Here is a 22,578-nt window from a genome sequence, read left to right as displayed (position 1 = left end):
AGAAAAATTTTCTCTGAGATTTAGGGACTGACTATGGAGAAAGGATTCCCAATAACTGAGGTGGAGAGAGCAACAGATATTCTAGGTTGGGAGGAAGATCAGATTCCAGATAGGGCAGGTTGATTTTGAGACATCTATTAGATATTCAAGAGACCTTAAATAGACATATGGAATACAGGAGACTGATTTGGCTAGACATAATCTTTGAGTAGTCATTAGCATATGATGATATTTAAAGACATGAGACTGTGTAAGATCACTGTAGGCGTGAGTGTAGACAGAGAAAGGAAGGGAACCAACACACACTAAAAGAAATGTGTCTGAGGGGTGGGTGGGTGCAGAGAAAGGAGCTAGCAAAGAAATTGAGAAGACTCAAATAAGATAAGGAGAAATAAGTGAGGAAAATATGTCAAAGAGATGTGAATCAAATATACCTTGTCAAATGCTGTTGGTATCTTGAGTAAAATGAGATACTTCCAGAGGATTTGGGTAAAGAAGTGCTGAAGATGGAACCAGCAGTTGACGTAATAGCTATCTCGCTGGATTCCCATGTAGTCGACCGCGTTTCGAGTCCTAGACCCGGTAGATTAAACTCAGCGGGCACATGTGTGTGCGTGCCCAAGATCCCAAGAGGAGAATGGAGGAGAAGGGATTGCAGTGTGGCCCTCCCCCCGGGGGGTGATTTCTTGCTTTCTGTCTCTCTGTCTCTCTCTGTCTTTCTGGCAAGTGCATGTGCCCTATAGCAAAAACCTCTCCCCCCAATAATTACTGAAGTTAGGTCAGTAATTGAATACCAAAAATATAACAGAGGTTAGTTATCTTGGCCTGGAGGTGGTAACTGACAGCAATAAAGTCTTCCAAAGAGAGTAAGGCTATTCCTGTCCCATAGCCCCCACTGGGCAGATTCAGGTAGATTTAAGTTGTGATTTAGATTGCATTAGGGCCCCAATGTTCTGATAAATTAATTCAGAGCTCTCTGAAAGTTTTTGTTGGCATCTGTTTAACCAAGCTGTAACTATTCCTTAGACTTAAGGAAAGTAGGGAGCCAAAATACCCATCCAGAGCTAGCTCTAGAATTCTAAAAGCCAGTTATTTTGATCCATATAAAGTGATTTTAGTTTCTAAAATTGTCTTGGAATTCAATGAAGCTTGGTCCAATCATCTCAAAAGCTAGAGTATGCCAAACTTTCGAAAATAATAATAATAATAATAAAAGGACTGAAAGAACACACCTTACCTTAATCAGTTTTTTTCCAAAACAAAACAAACAAACAAACAAACAAACAAAAAACAAAAAAGCATGGAGTCTACAGATGGTGTGGTGGTTATGGCGCTGGACTTCCACATGGCTGGCCCTGGTTTGAGTCCCAGACCTGGCTGCTTGCTTTCTCATTTTTCCTCTCTCTCTGTCATTTTCTGGTCAAATTTTAAAAATAATAAATAAAATAAAATAAAATAAATAATTCTAAAAATAATCTAAAGATCACTATAATTTTTGCAGACCTTTATAACCATTTTTAATTTTTTTTTTTATTTTCAAGAAAATGAAATACTTTCTCATGCTGTGTCTTCATAAACTCTTCTACAGAATAAGTAATGTGACACAAATTATAGAGTAGGGTTTTCAGATGCTGCATAAGCAGTTAATAATAAGAAAAGTAGTAGCATGGTAATGTTTTGTAAAAGGAAATTCTGTCTTCTAAGATTTGCGAATTGTTCATTTTCAAAAGAATGGAAGGAAGAAAGAATATTGACAGACTATGGCTAGAGATATTGTGAAAAAATGCTGGATCATGTAAATGATATAAAACCTGTGTTAGGAAATTGACATGTAAATATAACGTATTATAAAATCCTTTTAATATAAACAGATAACTTTATTTTAAATTGTAGACCTTTAAGACTCATACTATTTTGAGTACTATGTGGAGAACAAATAAATCATTTCTGGACAGTATTTTAAGTGTCTCTGTAGCCTTAAGAAAGACACCTGGGGGACCAGCAGATGGCGTAATGGTTATATCACTGGAATCCCACAAAGTCGACCACGGTTCAAGTTCTGGACCCGTCAGCATAAACTCATATTGGGCGTTTTTGTGTGGATGTCCAAAATCCCAAGAGTAGAATGGAGGAAAAGGGATTGTGGTGTGTCCATCCCCCCCTGGGGGAGATGTCTCACTTTCTGTCTCTCTGTCTCTCTTGTCTCTCTGGCAAGTCATGTACCTCATAGCAAAATTCTCTCTCTCAAAAACAAAAACAAAACAAACAAAAAAAAAGAAGAAGAAAGAAAGAAAGAAAAGAGAAAGAAAATACCTGGGACAGTGGACACTGGAATACAGTGTGGATACTCATTAGTCCCCAGTGACACGTTAGGCAAAACATGCATTAGCAAGCACCTACCATGTCCTAGGGTCCCTGAATGCCTCCTCTGACTGTGATCTGCCCTGTGCCTCTCTTTTTCTTTCCAGGTATGATATAGCACCAGTGGAGGAATAAAATTCACTTTGACATTGGAAAAACAGTGTATCTTGGTATCCATTTCCATATATCAGTCTTAAACTCATTATGTTATAGCTCACTTTTTTGCAATGCTATTGTATCCCATATGAGAGAATGTCACATCAAGTCTGTACATGTTGAGTCTTGTACATGAAAGGCCTTGTTTGAAGAACCCGAAGTTTCTTCTATGTTAATTTTACATGTATTGGGTTGTCAGTAAAGTCATGATGTATATTTGCATAAAAAACATAGAAAAAAATACATTATGACTTTTCTCACAATTCGGTGGTCTGGAATATGACTTAAAATGATATAATAATATTATAAACCACCACCTAAAAATGTTTACATATATTTACACACATATCTATATTCATATGTTTTATAAATTATGCATATAAACATAGGAACAATTAATGCAAGTGTTGAAAGAGTGGTCATTCTTAGGTAAGAGTGAGGAAGGTGTTATTTTGGTGAGATTCATAGTGCTCAAAGCAATTGGTGAACATCTATTTCATAACCTGAGCATAGGCTTTTGGGTGCTGGTTTTATATACACTTTTGTTTTCCTTTTTCTTTTCTTTTTTGGAGAAGTTTTTGCCATAGAGTACATGCGCTCGCCAGAAAGACAAAGAAAGACAGAGAGATACACAGTGAGAAATCACTCCCCCAGGGTGGATGGCCACGCTGCAATCCCTTCTCTATTCTCCTCTCAGGATCTTGGGCACACACACACACATGCGCACAGCGAGAGTTTACACCACTGGGTCCAGGACTTGAACCACAGTCAACTACATTGGAGTCCAGTGAGATAGCCATTATGCCATCTGCTGGTCCCTATATACACTTTTTTATCTTAGAATTTGAAAAAAAAAAAAAAGAAAGAAATTTACTTGTAAGAAATTTTATATTCGTCATCATCTCAGTTCTTCTCTTTTTCTTTTCTTTTTTTTTTTTAAATAAAATTAGCCATGTTACCAAGAGAAAGTCTGACAGCAAACTTCTTGATACATCTTGCTGCATAAAATGTAATTGTCCTTTTCTTTATTTTCCCCCCAGTCCGAAAGGATATAGTTCGCATCCTCCCCAGTTTAGATGTCGAAGTTAAAGACATTACTGACTCTTATGATGCTAACTGGTTTCTTCAGCTGTTGTCTACAGAAGATCTCTTTGAAATGACCAATAAAGAATTCCCCATAGTGGCTGAAATCATAGAAGCACCTCAAGGTAATCAGCTGCCCAGAAGCATTTTACAACCTGGGAAAACCATTGTGATCCACAAAAAGTACCAGGCATCGAGGATCTTAGCTTCAGAAATTAGAAGTAATTTTCCGAAAAGACACTTCTTAATCCCCACTAGCTATAAAGGCAAATTCAAGAGGCGGCCGCGGGAGTTCCCAACTGCCTATGACCTAGAGATAGCTACCAGTGAAAAGGAACCTCTCCACGTGGTGGCCACCAAAGCCTTTTGTTCCCCTCATGAGGAGCTGTCATCTGTATCCGTCGGGGATCAGTTTCTAGTGCATCACCCTGAGACCACAGAAGTCCTCTGTGAGGGAATAAAAAAAGTGTTGAATGTTCTGGCTTGTGAAAAGATCCTCAAAAAGTCCTACAAGGCCACGCTGCTCCCTTTGTACATGGAAGGAGGCTTTGTTGAGGTGATTCATGATAAGAAACAGTACCAGATTTCAGAACTCTGTCAACAGTTCCGCTTGCCCTTCAATGTGAAAGTATCTGTAAGAGATCTTTCCATAGAAGAGGACATTTTGGCTGCCATACCAGGACTGCAGTTGGAAGAAGATATCACCGACTCTTATCTACTCATAAGTGATTTTGCCAATCCCAAGGAGTGCTGGGAAATTCCTGTTAGCCGCTTGAGTATGACGGTTCAGTTAGTGAGTAATTTGTCTGGGGAAACAGGATCATTGTTAGTCAGGACTCTGGTTGAAGAGATCACTGAAGAGCAATATTACATGATGCGGAGATACGAGAGCTCTCTCCTGCACCCCCCACCTCGCCCTCCCAAACATCCCATAGTGGAGGAAACAAAGTTAACCTTGCTAACCTTACCAGAAGAGAGAACAGTGGATCTGCCTAAGTCTCCCAAGGTAAGACTGTGGTTTTGTCATTTTTCCCTCCAGAATGTTTTTCTTAAGGAAATTTATTTCAAGTCTTTTCTGAGTTTGTTTTTTGCTTACTTTTCTTTCTTTCGTGCCATATTTGAAATGAGTCTTTTTGATACATGGTAGATGAATGAACATCAACAGAGCATAAGCTGTTGCAGCATTTTGTATTTTGATGCTTAACCAGTAGATGTGGCATGAAGTTTTATTGAGCTAGAAATAGCAGAGATGACATTTGGATATGATGACCCAAATTGCGGTTTGATAATTAAGAATGTATTATAAGGTACCTCAGAAGCACATCACTTTTATTTTGGAAGTGCAGTTCATTTGTTCTAGGTAGAATTATTTTAATTATTCATCCAGGAAATGAGCATACGATAAACTCCCTTCTTCAGAGGGCTTACTGGTAACATGCATCTATAACACATGTCTTCATTTTGTTTTATGTGCAGAAAGATGTAAAAATATCTTGGCAGAACTGTGTGTGAGAATGTGAGCATCTGCCCACATTCTGCCTATCTTAGAACTGTAATCTTTAACAGTCCTATTGAAAAACAAAATCAATAAAATTGCAGGCAGTATGAGATCATTATAGAATCAACAACTCCATAAGCCCTCTGAAGATCTGGAGGCGAGTGGTTCAGCATGGTGTCTACTTGAGGTCTTTGCCTCATGCAAACTGCCTGCTGGCTGCCTGGAAAGCGCCTGCCCTTCCACCACCACATGTAGGTTGTTTATCCAGCAGTGGTTCTGTGATGTGTGCAAAGAGTGCATTCTGGCCTGGCAGATGTTGTGCTGGCAGCTTAGGGAAACAAAGCAATTAGTAAAACAAAGAGAGATGTTGTGTTTACTCTGTTCTCGGGAATGATAGCAGCCTTAGGCTTTAAGTATATGGATATGGAAATACTTTTAATTCTACATCTCAAACATTGCATTCTGATTGTATGCTGGAGAAATCCAGTAAGGATCTCCAAATGCATCCTCAGGACTACATAAAATCAGTAGAAATCTCCTTTACAGGAAAACCATCTTGAGGAAGTCATTTAGAATAATTCAATATTTCTCAAATAATGTTAACAGGTTGCTATTAATGTACAGGTTGTCTTTGGCTTCTCCTATTTAAGATATTTTTGTTACTGAGTTGAATGATATGAGACATTCAATGCTTTCCTCATTTTTAAGGGTAGGCAGAATAATGCTTCCCCTGCCCCACCAAAGATGTCTATGTACAAATTCTCAGAAACATATTCTCAGTGATTATGTCACATTACATGGCAAAAAAGACTTTGTGTATGTGCTTAAAATGGAAAACCTTATGATGATATTACCCTGGATTATTCGGTAGGTCCAATTTAATCACAAGAGTCCTTCAAAGAATATTTTCCAGTTGAGCTCAGGGCTAAGGAAAATGTGGCCACTGAAGGATGGCCAGAAACACAATGTCCCTGTTTTTGAAGATGGAGGAAGGGAGCCAAGAACCAAGAAATGCAGCTATCCTCTAGAAGCTGGAGAAGACAAGAAACAGACTTCCTCGTATAACCTCCAGAAAAAAAGTGCAGGTGACAACACCTTGATTTTAGCTATTGAGATCTGTGTCAGATTAGCAATTTACAGGATTGTCATAGAATTAATTTTTATTATTTAAGCCACCAAGATTATAATAATTTATTACAGCAATAAGCAGGCCATTATAGGACATAAAGTTGAGAAGAAAGAGTAAGTAAAAACTTTAGCTAAGTTTTGCTGAAACGTGTTTTTGGTTTTGTTTTTGTTTTAATGAATTTATCATGTATCCATGGAGATCCTAAGGGTACAGTTAGCCTTCAGGAACAATTGAACCATCATCTTAAAAACACCCAGAATGGCTTTTGCTTTTCATCACATGTTGCTTTTATGTTCTCAGCCTAGCTTTGTTGACACAAGTGGCACCACTGCTGAGAGTTCTTGTATCTCACATCTCATAGTTTCATCCCTAGCGAAGAATGCAATTTCTTTGTGTGGTTTAAATTTTAAAAAGACAAGGATTTTGATTGGATCATCTGCCCATCTCCTGATGCAGTCACCTTACTGGCTATCTCATGTAGAGGCGAGATTGGTGGGTGGGTAATTTATGTAGATCGGAAATGTATTCTCTCAAAGTTCTGGAGGCTGAGAAGTGTAAGACCAAGGCACTAACAAAGCTTTAAGATAGTGCCTTGTTGCTGTATCCTCTGGAAAGAAGAATGTTGTGTTCTCACATGGCAAAACAGAGACGAGAGCAAATAGTACAATAGATGAAATGCTTTAGACCCAGCGATGGTGACAAACACTGCTAAGACACTGTGTTCTGCTGGCTGGTACAACATGGAAGGCTCACATGTGGGGACTGTCTTGCAATCCAGCCTATAGGCTGTGTATGATAGTATGATCCTGTAATCCCAGCAATCTGAAAGGTCAAGGCAGGAGCACTGGGAGTCCAAGGCTTGTGTGGGCAACAGAGCAAGACTCTGTCTAAAAAGAGCCAGTGGTGATGGTATCTGCTGTGGTCCCTACTGGGGCAGGTGGATCATGGTAGGAAGACTCTATCTTTAAAAAACCCTAAAAATTGGGACCAGCAGATGGCATAAGGGTTACATCACTGGACTCCCATGTAGTTGAATGCAGTTTGAGTTCCAGACCCAATGGCTTAAAACTCATGTGGGCCACATGTGCATGCATGCTCAAAATCCCAAGAGGACAAGGCATGACCATCTTCCAGTCCAGAGAGGTAATATCTCACTTTTCATCTCTCTGTCTCTCTGGTGAAAGCACATGCCCTATAGCAAAAACAAAACTATAGAAAACTAAAAATTAAAATAAAAAAATGCCCTTTGGCAGAACATCAGATGAAAATGACCTAAAAAATTTATGAGAGAAACAACTAAAATAGCAATGTATGCCCAGGCTACTGAAATCAAGTGAATGAAATTTTTGACTAAGCTGATACATGTAGAATTCAAGATCAACTTCTTAATTTCTATTTGTTCACTGGTCATGCTCCACATAGATTTTTACTGTCAGCACTGAGTTCCACTCTAGAGAATGTTAACTGAAGTGTGTGGAGAGTTAAGATGTTAAGCGATCCTGGAGCCATTTTCATTTGAGGAACAGCCGATGGAACTGAGTGATGTCTAAACATGAAAGACTTGGTACCAGATGATATTAGTTATTTTATACATTTAAAGAGCTCTCTGTGGCAAACGGTGTAGACTTTCATGACATCACAACATCTTCAACAGTGATTGATAGTCAAAAGAAAGGAAAATTTGGTGTAATAGGTTGGAACAGATATCTTGATCCCAAAAAGGTGATAGCTAAAGTTAGGGAACTGTACATTGTGACATTGTCAGAGGATTTCTGCTTTGGTTGAGACTTGATTGGAAAGTCAAGAAGAGAATACAACTCCTAGTTTGGTTCCATCTGTTCTAACGTATTAGATAAAGCATTATAGTTTTTCTGAAACCATTTAAAGTATAAGAGAATGCTATAATTTACTTGTGTTTAGACCTACTCATCTCTTTATTTTCAATAATTTTCTCACCCTGAAGACAGGGATCTGTTTAGTAGATTTTTTATGGACTGTTTTTTGCATAATATACTCCAAAGATCTTGCAACCAATTATTTATTATCAAAATGTGATAAAAACATATATATGATGTTTCTTCTAATATATACATTAATGCTCTTTTATCATCTATGCTTTTAAAATGACTAAATGAAACATTCTTAGACTTTATAGCCAGGTTGCAGCCATTGAAAACAAGCTTTGAAAATTTAGGATGTATATGGATTATTACTTTAAGTTCAGAGAACAATTTGTAAGAGTTATTTGTAGTTTAAATATGCAAGTGCATTTAGTTCATTCAGATGTGTTTGTACATGCACAGGTAAGAGTACTAGATGCTTCACTTGTATGAGTTTACTTTTGTCTTCCCAATGAGCCATCTACTTTACTAAGTCTTCTCTTGCATTGTTAAATAACAAGGCAGATATAGGTAGTCTATGAGTAAGAATTTTAAAAGTACTTAGCAACAGTACTTACTAGTTGGCTAATTCTAAGCCATCTACAGCAGTATTCATTGCCAGTTATGAACACTGCAAGTTCCTCTAAGAAGTTTGGAAATTAAGAATGCATGATGACAGGTTATAGAGGCTCAGAAAATGAGAAAAAAATGTATATCCAAGATAAGATTGTTCAACTGTTATTAGCTGTAGCAATGCATAAATAAGGAAAATAAAATCAACTTTAAATGCCCAACCTCTATGGCACTGTTGCTAGCAGACTGTACTACAGAGGTGGAAGCCACATGACTGACCTCAGGCTTGGATACCCATCCTAGTCCACCTGAAATATGCTGGGACAAACGCACACCCAAGATACTGATGGATGCAGAAAGAGAACTGCGGCATGACCAGTCCTACTGAGGGTCTCTCTCTGTCTTTCACTTGCACTCACATATTTCACCATGATTAAAATAAAAAAAAATAAAAAACCTTAAAAACAATTTTAGTAGAAACTTGAAATTGCAATTTAGATATAGGCAGGGACAGAAAGGAATTTAAAAGTGAATACTAATAGGGATGCAGCCTGCCTTAGGGTCTATGAAGTTTTGCATGCAATGATTTTTTGTTGCTATTTAATGTGTTATTTAACTACTGGGGAGAATAATGGATGGGATCTAAAACAACAGATTCTTCAAAATTTCTTTCAGTGTTATGAGATGATATAGAAATAGGATCTTTAAAAACTGTGCATTTGGTTTTTAATCTGATATTAGAAAGTGACTTAAAAAATAAAGCTGAGCCTAAAATTGTGTTAGAAATAGAAATGTTATGGGGTAGGCTCTCCTTCCCTGAAGGTTAGATTTGATGTCAGAAGTAGTTTTAGATAGTTTGGAAGAACATACACTCACTGGGGTTTGGCCTGTCGTAGATATATATGACTATGACTTCTGAGTACCACACAGGAGAAATGTAACTTCTGTGTTCTGATGAAAAGGTCTATAACCAGATAGAAAAACAAACCTTTGGTTGAAAGATGAGATATTCGACATCTTCAGAGACAGCAGCTGGGACCAGAAATCTTGCATTTCACTAACTCTGTTTGGCCGTTTAATGCCCAAGTGTCCACTTTGCTGCTGGAATTTCTAGATTTTTGTCGGACAAGAACACCCAGAGGAGACATTAAGGCAAAGAGCATGGGAGGCAGTAATGGCAAAGTGCTGTGAAATGTGTGGAAAAGAAAGTCTGTACTGGAATTAGAGTGAGAGCTGAAAAAGGCAGAAGGAAAGCAATGGTTCCTGGAAGTGCAGAGAGAACACTTCAACAGCTGCTGCTGGTGCTAATATGTCACTCCTGATCTGGCATGACACTTAGAATTGTGGAAAGGTGTTAAAGAAACCCACGCTCAAGGGCTAAATCTAGACCTTTAGAGAATAGTAGTATATTCACTTGTTTGTCATTGATAGGATTAGGTTGTGAGCCGTGTATTCTGGTTTTGTTTCTGTTAACCTGATATAGTGCATAGACATTAAGAAGGTTTGAATTTTTAATCACCTCTGAGCTTCTAAAGATATATCTGCTCTCTCTCTGTCTTCTTGGTCTAATATAGAAGTTATAAATCATTTCCCCCTCTGAATAGGGAAGATCATTGTTAGAGCGATTTCCAAAGACCATAGATGATGAAGGTAGAACATGGACACACTTAAAAACTGGATACTTAGGGTCAACAAACAACATACTTGTTAAGGCACTGGACTCCCACGTGGCTGACAGTGGTTTGGGTCCCAAACACAGAGGCTTGAAACTCATGCTGGGTGTGTGTACGTATGTGCCCCAAATCCCAAGAGACTGGAGGAAAAAGGATTGTGGCATGACCATCCCCAAGGGTGATTTCTGACTTTTTGTCTCTGTCTGTCCACTAGCAAAAATCTCTGTCTCAAAAAAAAGAAAGAAAAAAAGAAAAGAAAAACAGAGTACTTGAATCTGGGAAATAAGAAAAATAAAGGGAATAGATGAACTTCCTTTAGAAAATGGACAAATTCTGTAGCAAACTATGTTAGCATTTGTTAGTGGATATTTGAGCTGTTCTTAGGATAAGTCAGATACAGATTAATAAATCAAGGCTTTTGGAATGCCTGAGGTTTGTAGTCTAGTAAACAGCATGGACTGTAAGTATCCAACTGTGGTAGAAAGAAGCGAAAAAGACGGAAAAAGAGTGAAAAATGATGAGTAAAGGAAGAGCTGGATTTAAATTAGCCAAACATGTTACAGCTGAAACCTCACAGGTAGATCTGTGCCCAATGTCATATATAGAATATTTGTAAGTTCTTTTTGTGCTTCTGGAAGAAAAGAAGTCTCAACTTTCAAACTTTTGCTCTAGGCTTGACATGTACTATGTGAATACTTCCAGCTGGATAGTTGATATTTAGTTTAAATGAGTTGTAAATGAAAAAGAATTGGTTAAAGTACAACATTTGGAAACAGTACCTGAATTTAACATTTTGACAAACAATGAACAAATTATCAGACTACTGATAAAATGCCAAATTTCTCTAGAGAATGTATATCTATAGAACATTGGTTTCATTCTGAGATGGTGAAGTTACTCTCAGTTGGAAATACTTGAATGAACCAAAATGATGTCCCTCCTTGGGCTTTCAAACAACTGAAAATGTTCTCTACTGAGAAATGATGATAAAAATCATTAGTGGGTACAGTTTCTCCAATGCTAAAGTATGTTGTAAAGAACTAAAATATCACAAACGTGTGATTATTGTTTTTTTCAGTGTTAGTGATTATTAAAATGGGAATTTGTGAAGTATTATTTTCCTAATAGATTAGCAAAATAGTTGAATAAAATTTGGAATAATTTGCTTTGTACTAGATTTCTGGTTTTTAAGAAATTTAGCATAGTCTTCATTGTTTTATCTGTCCAGGACCTAGAAATTCTTGTTTGAAATGACCAATAACATCATAAAAATGAGCTATTTGGTTAAATGAATATGATGTCTTAGAATACTTCTACCTATATTTAATTATCAAGAAACACTTGTACTAGAACAAGTTGCTTTAAGCTCCTTTGTAGGACATGGTATCATTTAAGATACTTACCACAAACTAGTTATAGTGCTAATATTTGATCTGATGAAAAGAGAAATTAAGAGGGAATCCTATAAAATCAGGTTATTGACTACAAAATTAACCAAATGGAAATTGATAGGGATGTTAAAAGACTGTTAGAACTATTTAATAAATCCATTGCTCTTTATGCAGACACAAATTAAAAAGGACTGATTATAAAATTCTGAAGGCATAAAATATCTAATATACGCAATATATATAAAGTGAGGGCACTGGAATTGCCAACTTCCTATAATCTCTATAGTGATTTTAATGCTTATAGTCATTGAACTGAATGTGGGCTTGCTATATATTTAATATGTTTAATTCTGTTATTGAGCTTACTACTTCATTTTTGTTTTGTAAATCAAAACAAAAAAAGTCAAAAGAATAGTTGGAGAAAAGTATAAGAGAAAATTTCCAGCTAGCTTTGCAGTTTTTAAAATGGATTTTTCTGAATTTTCTATTACTATATTTATCAGTTCTTAATTTATGTTAGAATGAAAACCTTGCCTAGAAATAAATCGATAAGACTAAGCTATATATTTGAGAAAATAAGTTTTGTTACAACTCCCCAGTTTCTCGCAAGCCACTCATTACTTTTAATCTTTCAGTGCTGTTTTCATTGATGTCAATGCCACATCAGTAAAAATATTTATGCTTTGCTTGCCAAACCTAATTTCCTGGGTAAATGTTAGGATAGAAAATGAACATAAGATGGCTATGAAAGAATGTATAAGGATAGGCTTCCAAAAATCAGTATTTTCTTCCAAATTTTGGAAAGAATGCTTAAAAGGGAAAAAGTCTCTTAAATATGGTAGAGTATAGAAAATGAAAATTAACTTTGAATTTAAGAGACCAGGGAGCCCATAAATATTCTAAAAATTAATAGAGAAGCATTTCATACAGCATGATATATGGGAAAACTCTCAGCCAAACTTCTATAACCCTATTTTCTTATATGTTTTGTCCAGAATCTAACTTCAATGAGAAGATGATGTCTTAGCATACTTCTACCTATATTTAATTATCAAGAAACACTTGTACTAGAACAAGTTGCTTTAAGCTCCTTTGTAGGACATGGTATCATTTAAGATACTTACCACAAACTAGTTATAGTGCTAATATTTGATCTGATGAAAAGAGAAATTAAGAGGGAATCCTATAAAATCAGGTTATTGACTACAAAATTAACCAAATGGAAATTGATAGGGATGTTAAAAGACTGTTAGAACTATTTAATAAATCCATTGCTCTTTATGCAGACACAAATTAAAAAGGACTGATTATAAAATTCTGAAGGCATAAAATATCTAATATACACAATATATATTAAAATATATATATAAATACATATACAATATATACTTATAAAAATGTATTGTTGTTATCAAATACTTTAACAATCTTAATTAATGTTTCAATCCTATTAAAAGATGGGAGAATGAGTTGAAAAAAACACTCTGTAAAGATGACATACGACTGACTAGCCAAAAGGCATATGAAAAAATGCTCAACATCCCTCATTGTAAGGGAAATGCAGATCAAAACAAAAATGAGATGCCACCTAACCCCAGTCAGAATAGCTAAGATTAAAAAAAAAAATGATAAGTGCTGGAGGGGGTGTGGTGAAAGGGAAACTCTCTTAACACTGCTGGTGGGAATGTAAATTGGTCCAGCCACTGTGGAGAACAATTTGGAGATTCCTCAAAAAATCTACAAATAGGGGACCAGCAGTTAGCGTAATGGCTGTTGCTGGACTCCCACATAATCGACCGCGGTTCGAGTCCTGGACCTGGTGGCTTAAACTCACGCCAGGCACATGTGCATGCATGCCTAAGATCCCGAGAGTAAAATGGAGGAGAAGGGATTGCCTATTCAGCCATAAAAAAAAAAATCCTGGCTTTTGGCAGAAAGTGGAAAAATATGGAAGATTTACTGCTGAGTGAAGCAAGCCAGGCTATGAAGGAGAGATATTGTATGTCCCCACTTAATATATACCGAGTGTCCACACTCTATGACTGAAACTGATTGACTAAAGGATATAGAAACGCAGTAAGTGGATGTAAATACCAGATATAGTGTCTGTGAAAGAATAGGGTCTGAGGAAGGACATTTAGAAGAAAAATAGGCAAACATTAGTGGTACAAAGAAATATGGCATTATATGTTGAAGATATTTTATAGTTTTATCAACTGGACTAGGGAGAAATGTTCACCTGCTGAAATATTCACTTTGTAAGCTAAATAATGTAATGGAATGTATAAAATAAAATTAAAAAAAACAGTCTTAATTGATATTTCAAAAGCGTACAGCTACCACTTGTGAAATAGGATGAAACATGAAGTCATGTGTTCTCTCATTCATTTTTCAAGAATGGGACCTGCCCTACCCAAGTTATTTTTTTCCTTATTGGTTCTGGGTCCAACTTCTCTTATGAACTACAATCAATTCTCCATTTTCCCTTCCTGTGCTACTCTGTACCAACCAAATTTTCTCTCACAAAGTTGTCAGGCATCCCGTGTTCAATAAAATATCCTGAGATCTCTGATCCAGATAATCTCAATCTTTTGTAGTAAAAACACCAAATCCTCATGACTCAGCTTTCCTCCCACTGATTCCATGCTAGGTGCTTGTGTGCATCCTTCTCTGATTTAGTCCCCCACAGAGCTCCAGGAGACATGTGCTGTGATTATTTCTATTTTGCAGATGAGGTCACTGAGACAGAGAGGTACAAAATGCTCTGTGGTTACTAGTGATGATACTCAGGTTGACCAATTTCATGGTCAATCCTCAATCCTCATATATTTGAATACTAGGTGAAATATGGCACAGTTGAACACTACTTACCTTTTGAAATGCTTTCTTTGGATTTAGTAATATCATGTCCTCTTGATATTTCAGTGGTTGAATTTTCACTTGTCTTTTATTGCTGGCACATCCTTAACTCATTATTTATTTATTTATTTACTTACTTACTTACTTACTTACTTACTTACTTACTTATTTATTTATCTATCTAATATGCTAGAGGGCATGTGTGCTTGCAGGAGAGAGAGAGAAAGAGAAAGGAAATGAGAAAGCATTCCCTATGGGGGCTGGTCATATCACAATCTCTCTCCATCTCTTCTGTTGGGATTCTTGGCAAGCATGCACATATCCCTGGCATGATTTCCAAACTGTCAGGTCCATACTCCAAAAGTGTAGTCAACCCTGTGGGATCCAACCTCCTCAACCACTGTACCACCAGTGCAGTGGTCTGGTCTTCCTTATCTCTTAATGTTCTAGTGCCTTGCAGCTCAATCTTCTATCTCTTCTCTATGATGCTCTCTTTTAAAGTTCTCATGTGCTCTCATACATTTCTTATTATACATTACATACACACACACACACACACACACACACACATAATGACTTTCAGAATTATTCATGTATGAAGATTCATTAAAGAAAGCAATCAGAAGTGATGTCTTATCTTTGTTTTTAAATCTCTTTAAATGTGCTTTAGATGTTATTTTTTTAAAGAGCTCAGTTTTGAGATGGCATGCTGTCATACATGCCTGGTCTGGAGGATTGCCAAAGTTCTCAGCATAGCTCTGGAAGACATCAAGGGTGGGGGGAAGTGCCTAGGTAAGCTAAGAACATCCTGTTGACATGCTATGCTTATAAAGAATGTAGGTTTATTGTGCTCAAGATTCTTCTTCCCCAGTCTAATGAGGAGAAAAAAGATGAGACTATATTAGAGTATCTTAGAGACACAATATTAGCTAATGTGCTTTGGCATCTGTAAAAAGCTGTTCGGTAATGATTCAGAGTTTAACTGAAATAACCTTCAGGAACTAGGATGAGGACTAGGACTAGTAATTTAGGAATTTCTTGTCCAGTAGGTGATAACACAAACTCCAGAGCAAATATGTAGCCTTCTCTTTATGTAGATCCAAAGGTTTATAAAGGACAGCATGAGAAAGCGTTCAGAATGGACATAATCATAACGAACAAGGAAAAGTCTAGAAACTATTACTTCTCCCTAAAGGAAAACTATAAATACATAACAGTAAAAGATTGAGGAGAGGGACTGGAAGACAGTATAATAGTTATGTTGCTGGACTCCCACATAGTTGACCATGATTTGAGTCCCAGACCCAGCAGCTTAAAACTCATGCTGGGCATGTGTGCTCAAAATCCCAAGAGGAGAATGGAGGAGAAAGGATTGTGATGTGGTCATCCCCCCAGGGGAGGAGGGGGTGATTTCTCACCTTTTGTCTCTCTATTTCTGTCTGTCTCTCCAGCAAGCACACACTTGCTTTTTTTAAAAATCTCTCTTTAAAAAAAAATAAAGGATTGAGGAGAAAGATTAAAAAACCCCTTGGTTTTCATTTCATTAAATAATATCAAAAATGTACATTATATGTACAATGCTTTTACATTACTTATGTATAATTATTTTAAATGTTAAAATAATTATTAATATTATTATTATTTATACTTATTTTAATTTCACAGGTATAAAGTCTTAATAATGTGCCATTTGCTATGGTAAGTAACTGGAGACATGTGAGGTGAATTAAATAGGATATATATACTTGGAACTTCCCATCAAATAGATTTCACATAGAAAAATATGGTTATAATGTGGACACTTTAGAGAAAAGTGTTACTAGATTAATACAGGGATATTTGGGACCTCTTATTAAAATTTTGAATTGAGCTCAGAAAATGGCATTTTGATGTTTAGATTTAAATAGAATGAATAACTAGAATATACAGATACAGAGTGATGCCCAGTGGGTCTATCCAGAGGAGGCCATGTGGTGGTGATAGTGTGTAGGATAATTCCATCACGATCTGGGAAAGCTTTATAATGGGTTTAGCACAGAGTGAAAACATGAAGGTAGAACAGTAAAGGGAGCAGATTACAAAAGTTTGTTAATACCTCGTTTCTTAGCTCAGGGTTGACAAGTTGTTTGGTTCTTTTCTTTCGTTTTCTTCCTTTCTTTCCTTCTTTTTCTTTCTTCTTTTTTTTTTTTTCTTTTTCTTTTTGGGAAGTTTTGCTATAGGGAATGTGCACTCACCAGAAAGACAGAGAGAGACAGAAAGCGAAAAATCATCCCCCAGGGGAGATGACCACACTGCAATCCCTTCTCCTCCATTGTCCTCTTGGGATCTTGGGCATGCATGCACACACGCCTGGCATGAGTTTAAACCACCGGCTCTGGAACTCAAACTGCGGTCGACTACATGGGAGTCCAGTGACATGGCCATTACGCTAACTGCTGGTCCCTCTTTCTTCTTTCTTTCTTTTGGTTTCTGTCACAGGGCATGTGAACTTGCTAGTGAGGAGATAGACAGAGAAAGACATAGAGGGGGAAAGTGAGAAATCACCCCTTCGGGGGATGGCCACCCTGAAATCCCTTCTCCATTCTCCTCCTGAGATTTTCGATATGCACATACATGTGCCTGGTGTGATTTGACCAGTTTCCAAAAGATTGCTACTAGGTTTTGGGCCGAGGGGGTTTCACCCACCATCCCTTTTCTTTCTTCTTTTTAGTCAATTCTTCCCTTCATTCTAATTTTTCCAAGACATAATTTTGTTTCTGTTACCTTCACCTTTCTTCAAAAACAGATCTTATGCCACATTAAACTCACAGCTAAAGCTTTAGAATATGAAACAAATTAGTTCCAATTTTCTCCTCATTATCATACTAGTTGATAAAATGAATACTGCATTCTTTTAGTGCAGTGAAGAATGAAGAAAAAGAAACACAGCTGTGTTCCACACGAAAAAGAATTGGTCCTTTTTATTTTTAATTAATTTATTTTTAAATACTATGTCTTCCCACATTGCAGTTCCCCTGCCTTAGTCTCCCAGGTGGGACTACAGGCTCACACCATGTCCCCATCTCTTTTTTTCAGGCAAGGTCCCTTTGTTTCAGTTCTCCTGCTCAGCCTTCCTCAGTGACTGGGATTATAGGTGCACACCACCATGCCCAGCCTTTAGGTCGACTACGTGGGAATCCAGCGACATAGCCATTACACTAACTGCTGGTTCCCCCCCATCTCTTTTTTTCAGGCAAGGTCCCTTTGTTTCAGTTCTCCTGCTCAGCCTTCCTCAGTGACTGGGATTATAGGTGCACACCACCATGCCCAGCCTTTAGGTTGGACAAAGAATCCAACTCTGGCCTCCCATGTGGTCATAGTGTGCTGAACACAGCATGTTAGCAGTGTGCATCACTATGGCTGGGTCAAGATGGGTCCTTATTAAACTGCTCTATTTTAGGGAATTTGGACTTTCAATAGAGGAAGAAATAGAGGTCATTGCAGAATTTCTAGTCAGGAAATAATAACATTTCTATTTTAGATACACGATTCTGGAAAAGGCATGTTTATAGAGACAGAAAATAAATCAGTGATTTCCTGGGGTAGTGGGTAGCGGTAGGGATGAACTGCAAACACACATAAGGAAAAGTTTGGGTCATAGAAATGTTCTAGAACTGACTTTTGGTGATGGTTGCACAACTCTACACATCTAAAAAAATCACTAAATTGTACACTTACCACTGTCACAATATCGATCATACCTCAATAAAACTATGAAAGTCATTCTAATTGTAGAACCAATCATCAAACCGAATAAAGACAGAGAGACCAGCTAGAAAGCTGAAGCAATGATAAAGGAGAGAGGATGCCTCTGTAACGGGAAAGACATATTCGAGAGAATTTTAGGATACGGTGCCAGAAGGATATGTGGTTGATGAAATGTAAGGAATAAGAAAGGCACAATGTAAAAAAGGTATCCAGGTTTCTGATAGAAGCATCAGAGTGGGTTGTGGTCAGATTTAGTAAAATTAATTAAGAAACACCTGATGATAAGCAACACAGGACATAGATAGGATCATTTTGCTGGAGCGAGGTTAGAGTTTAAGGTGTGTTCAGTCTGAATGTCTGCGAAATATCTGAACTGAGAAGCCTAGTTTCACGGTGACTATGAGTCTGTAGTTTAGGAGACTCTGGACTGAGAATGATCATTTGTGTATCAGCACACAGAACGAAGTGGTAACTGAAGTTCTTTGTGAAAGTGGGATAATGCTGGAAAGTGTAGAACCTGTGAGCAAAGAAGACAGATGTCTCTTAGAAAGACCGAAATACAGGGAAAACAAAGTACATGAAATGTCTGGGGAATGGGCAGCAGCTGGTGTGGTGGCTAAGGTGGCTGGATTCCCACATGGCTGGCAGTGATTTGAGTCCCAGACCTGGAGACTTGAAAATAATCACACTGGGAACCAGCAGTTAGCGTAATGGCTATGTTGCTGGACTCCCATGTAGTCGACCATGGTTTGCATCCTGGACCCGGTGGCTTAAAACTCACGTGTGCGTGCGTGCCCAAGATCCCAAGAGGAGAACGGAGGAGAAGGAATTGAGCCGTGGCCAGCCTCCCTGGGGGGTGATTTCTTGCTTTCTGTCTCTCTTTCTCTCTCTGTCTGGCGAGCATACGCTCCCTATAGCAAAAACTTCTCCAAAAAAAAAAAAAATCACACGGGTCATGTGTGCATACATGCCCAAAATCCTGAGAAGAGAATGGAGAAGAAGGGAATGAGGCATGGCCATTTCCCCTGAGGGGTGATATCTCACTTTCCCTTTCTTTGTCATTGTATCTTTCCTTTCTGGTGAGTGCCTGCATCCTATGGCAAGAATCTGAAAAAAAAAAAAAAAAGTCTAGGGGACAGCAGGTGGCGTGGTGGTTAAGGCACTGGATTCCCACACAGCTGACCATGGTTAAAATCCTGGACTATGCAGTTTGAAAGTTGTGCTTTGCATGTCTGCATGCATTCCCAAAATCCTGAGAGGAGAATGGAGGAGAGATAGCAGTGTGACCATGCCCCCTGGCGGGGATCTCTCACTTTCTCTCTGTCTCTCTCTTATGTGCACACAAGCCCTATGGCAAATACCAAAAACCAAAACATATTTATAACATTTTAAAAGTCTAAAAGACAGAAACCCAAGAGCTGTATTAGCTGAGTGCTTCTACTGAATTAACCACTATTCTAAGGTTTCTGCACTCTATAAACTCATTTAATCCTCACACACAAGCACACTAGCTAGTTCCATAATTTTGCATCTGAATTTCAGAGGTGGAAAAAGAGTCATTACCTTGAGCTAGCTTTCTAAGACACAGTCTAGGTCACTGCCTTTCAGGCAGATATAATGAGTAAGAATTTAAGAGACTCAGTACTGTGGAAAATATTTGTCATTTTAGAATTAAAATTCAAGCCATGGCTGACTGATGCATGTTTCTTTTTCTTACAAAAATATTGTGGAAATCTAGCCAGGTGAGGTGGCTCCTGCCTGTAATTCAGGCTACTTAGAAGGCTGAGGCAGGAGGATCACAACATAGCAAAACCCGGTTCAAATTCAAACCAAACTAAACCAAACCTAGCAAAAATCTACATTTTGGCCCAACCGTGACATTGCAAAAGTAGCACCATCATCTGGGATACTGGAAAGCGTAGGTTCAGTTCCTGGACCAAACTGACTATGCTGAAGATGGTTGTGAGCACCTGTAACCCTAGCTAATTGGGAGGCTGCAGACAGCAGACTGTGACACACCAAGACCCTGAAAAGATTATATAGTGTGGCCTCTCTTTATCTCTCTCTAATACGTGAAAATAATTGTGGAAATCAATTCACTTCCTTTAATTGGTAACAACATTTCACAGAACTACGTGTCATCATAGAAGAAATTTCTAAAATATAACATTCTTAGTGGGCTCTTCTAGAACATGACCAGTTCTCATGGAATGGGTAAGGCTTCATCTCGCCCTCTCGCAGAACTTCAATTACCATTTTCATGCGCTGACACTTGAATCATCATTCTCAGTCCAGATTTTTCTAAATTACAGACTCATAATCAATGTCATACTAAGCATCTCAGTGCAGATAGTTCACAAATGTTTCACAGACATTTAGAACTGAACATATTTTAAAGTAGAATTATGAACTGAAAATAACGCACAAACATAATCTCTCTCTCTCTCTCTCTCAACTTCACTTATGAAAAATTAGCCTATCTTAAGGTGAGAATGAGTAACCTCCCCTTAAGCCTTGAAATAGAGAGAAACGTGGTTCCAGTGAACAATATAAAGATGATTACGCTGTCTTTAAAAAAAAAAAGAAAGAAAGAAAGAATAAAAAGAAAAGAAGAAGAAATCTCATGTAGAACCCTCCTTCTATATTTCTTATCATTGCATTTGCCACTACCATCTATGGACGAGCCTAAGCCAGATGAACCTTCCTTTTCTTTCCCTTTTCCATTTGTCAATCATCAAATCCTGTAGACTCTGCTTCTTTCATATCTTGAATATTTAGCTCCTTGTTTTAGGTCTTCATTATTTCTCATATGAATTATGAAGGCCGTCTCCCAACTAGTATTTTTGATTCTTGTCACACCAGATTCAAACTTATTATCCACATCATGGATGCACTGATCACTCTGCAAGGAAAATCTCACCATGAAACTCTTTCTGTGAAGAATGCTTTGTAGCTCTCTTTTTAATTGTGTACCATCTGCCACTTATTATTTCTGGAGCTTTACTCCATCCCGTTTCCATCCCTTGCCTCATATTTACATAAGTAGTATTTGGCTGTATTAAGAAATTTCCAGGGTCTGGATGGTGGTGCAGTGGTAAAACATGGTGCTCTGCAAGGCTGACTCTCATGATAAGGTACTGCTTTCATATCTGGAGACCTCCCTGAGTGCCAGGTACAGACATGCTCATGATCTGGAACTGTCTGTGGCTGGGGTGGATCATGGGATCAAGATTCTGTCCAGTTCTCTTCCTTTCTCTCTCCCTCCCCTTTTGTCCATGACAGAAATAACAATAAACTGAAAAATACCATAGTTTGCAAAGACTTTATTCTCTCCTGAGGCCCTAACCTTTCAGATGTATCTTAGTTATTTGTTTGCTTTTGAATAACCATTTGCTGGACTCCTAATGAATTCAAAATAGCTAAATAATTCTCATTAAATAATTTCAATATCCTATGAATTTTGCTATTAGTTCTGATTTGCAGACAAGGACATTAAAGTTTAGATAAAAATTTCCCAAGGAAAGAAAACTACCGGTAAGTGTAAGAGCTGAAATTCTAAACCATCCCTTACCTTCTTCTGGACACTTCATATTGTTACTTATTCTAGGAAATTTCCATGGCATTCTTCTACCTCCCAGTGCCCAGCTCACAGTCTGAATTTGGTTCTTTTAATTCAGGTTTTTACAACAGGCCATACAAATTATTATTAGAGCTCTTATAAAGTGTTATAATGGGCTCTTGTACTTGTCTCTCTTGGTTACCACATTCTGTGCTTTTCTTAAAAGTGTATTTTATTTATTTTTTATGAGTGTATGGGAGAAGAGGAAGAGAGAGTGAGGCACCCCCATCCCAACAGAGTCTCACCATTCTATGATCCTCCCTCAGCCTTGCACCTGGCTAGGATCACTGGCATGCATGGGAATGCCTGGCATTTTCAGATCAACCTGGAATCTGAATCCAGGTCTCCCATGTGGCTCCCATACCATGCACTGATGCCCTACAACCTGTGCCAGTTTTCTTGGGCCAGTTTGTGAGTTTTTAGGTCTAAGACTATGTTATCATGATTGCTTCCTGATGTTTAGTAAAGTTTCTTGTACATAACAATTGCTCAATAAATGTGGGAGGAAATTTAATTTTTTTTCTAAGTCAATTCTATTGCAACATATATATTTAAAATTTCTGCACATTAGTCACAGTTTCATATAATTCCATAATATTGACTCTTTCC

At 37.7% G+C, this 22,578-nt stretch overlaps 1 protein-coding gene across 1 annotated transcript in view; it reads left to right on the top strand.

The window, feature by feature from the left end:
- THEMIS (thymocyte selection associated) overlaps nt 1-22,578 on the top strand; it is a 203,662-nt gene that overhangs the window by 88,491 nt on the left and 92,593 nt on the right. The window contains exon 4 of the mRNA XM_014586185.2: nt 3,558-4,606. Within this exon, the coding sequence (XP_014441671.1) occupies nt 3,558-4,606 (1,049 nt within the window). The remainder of the gene's footprint in view (nt 1-3,557; nt 4,607-22,578) is intronic.

Source organism: Tupaia chinensis, unplaced genomic scaffold (genome assembly GCF_000334495.1).
Source record: "Tupaia chinensis unplaced genomic scaffold, TupChi_1.0 Scaffold000117_2, whole genome shotgun sequence".
In the NCBI taxonomy this organism is placed as follows: Eukaryota; Metazoa; Chordata; class Mammalia; order Scandentia; family Tupaiidae; genus Tupaia; species Tupaia belangeri.
The sequence above is the reverse complement of the archived record's forward strand: the minus strand, read 5'-3'. Positions and strand labels throughout refer to the sequence as shown.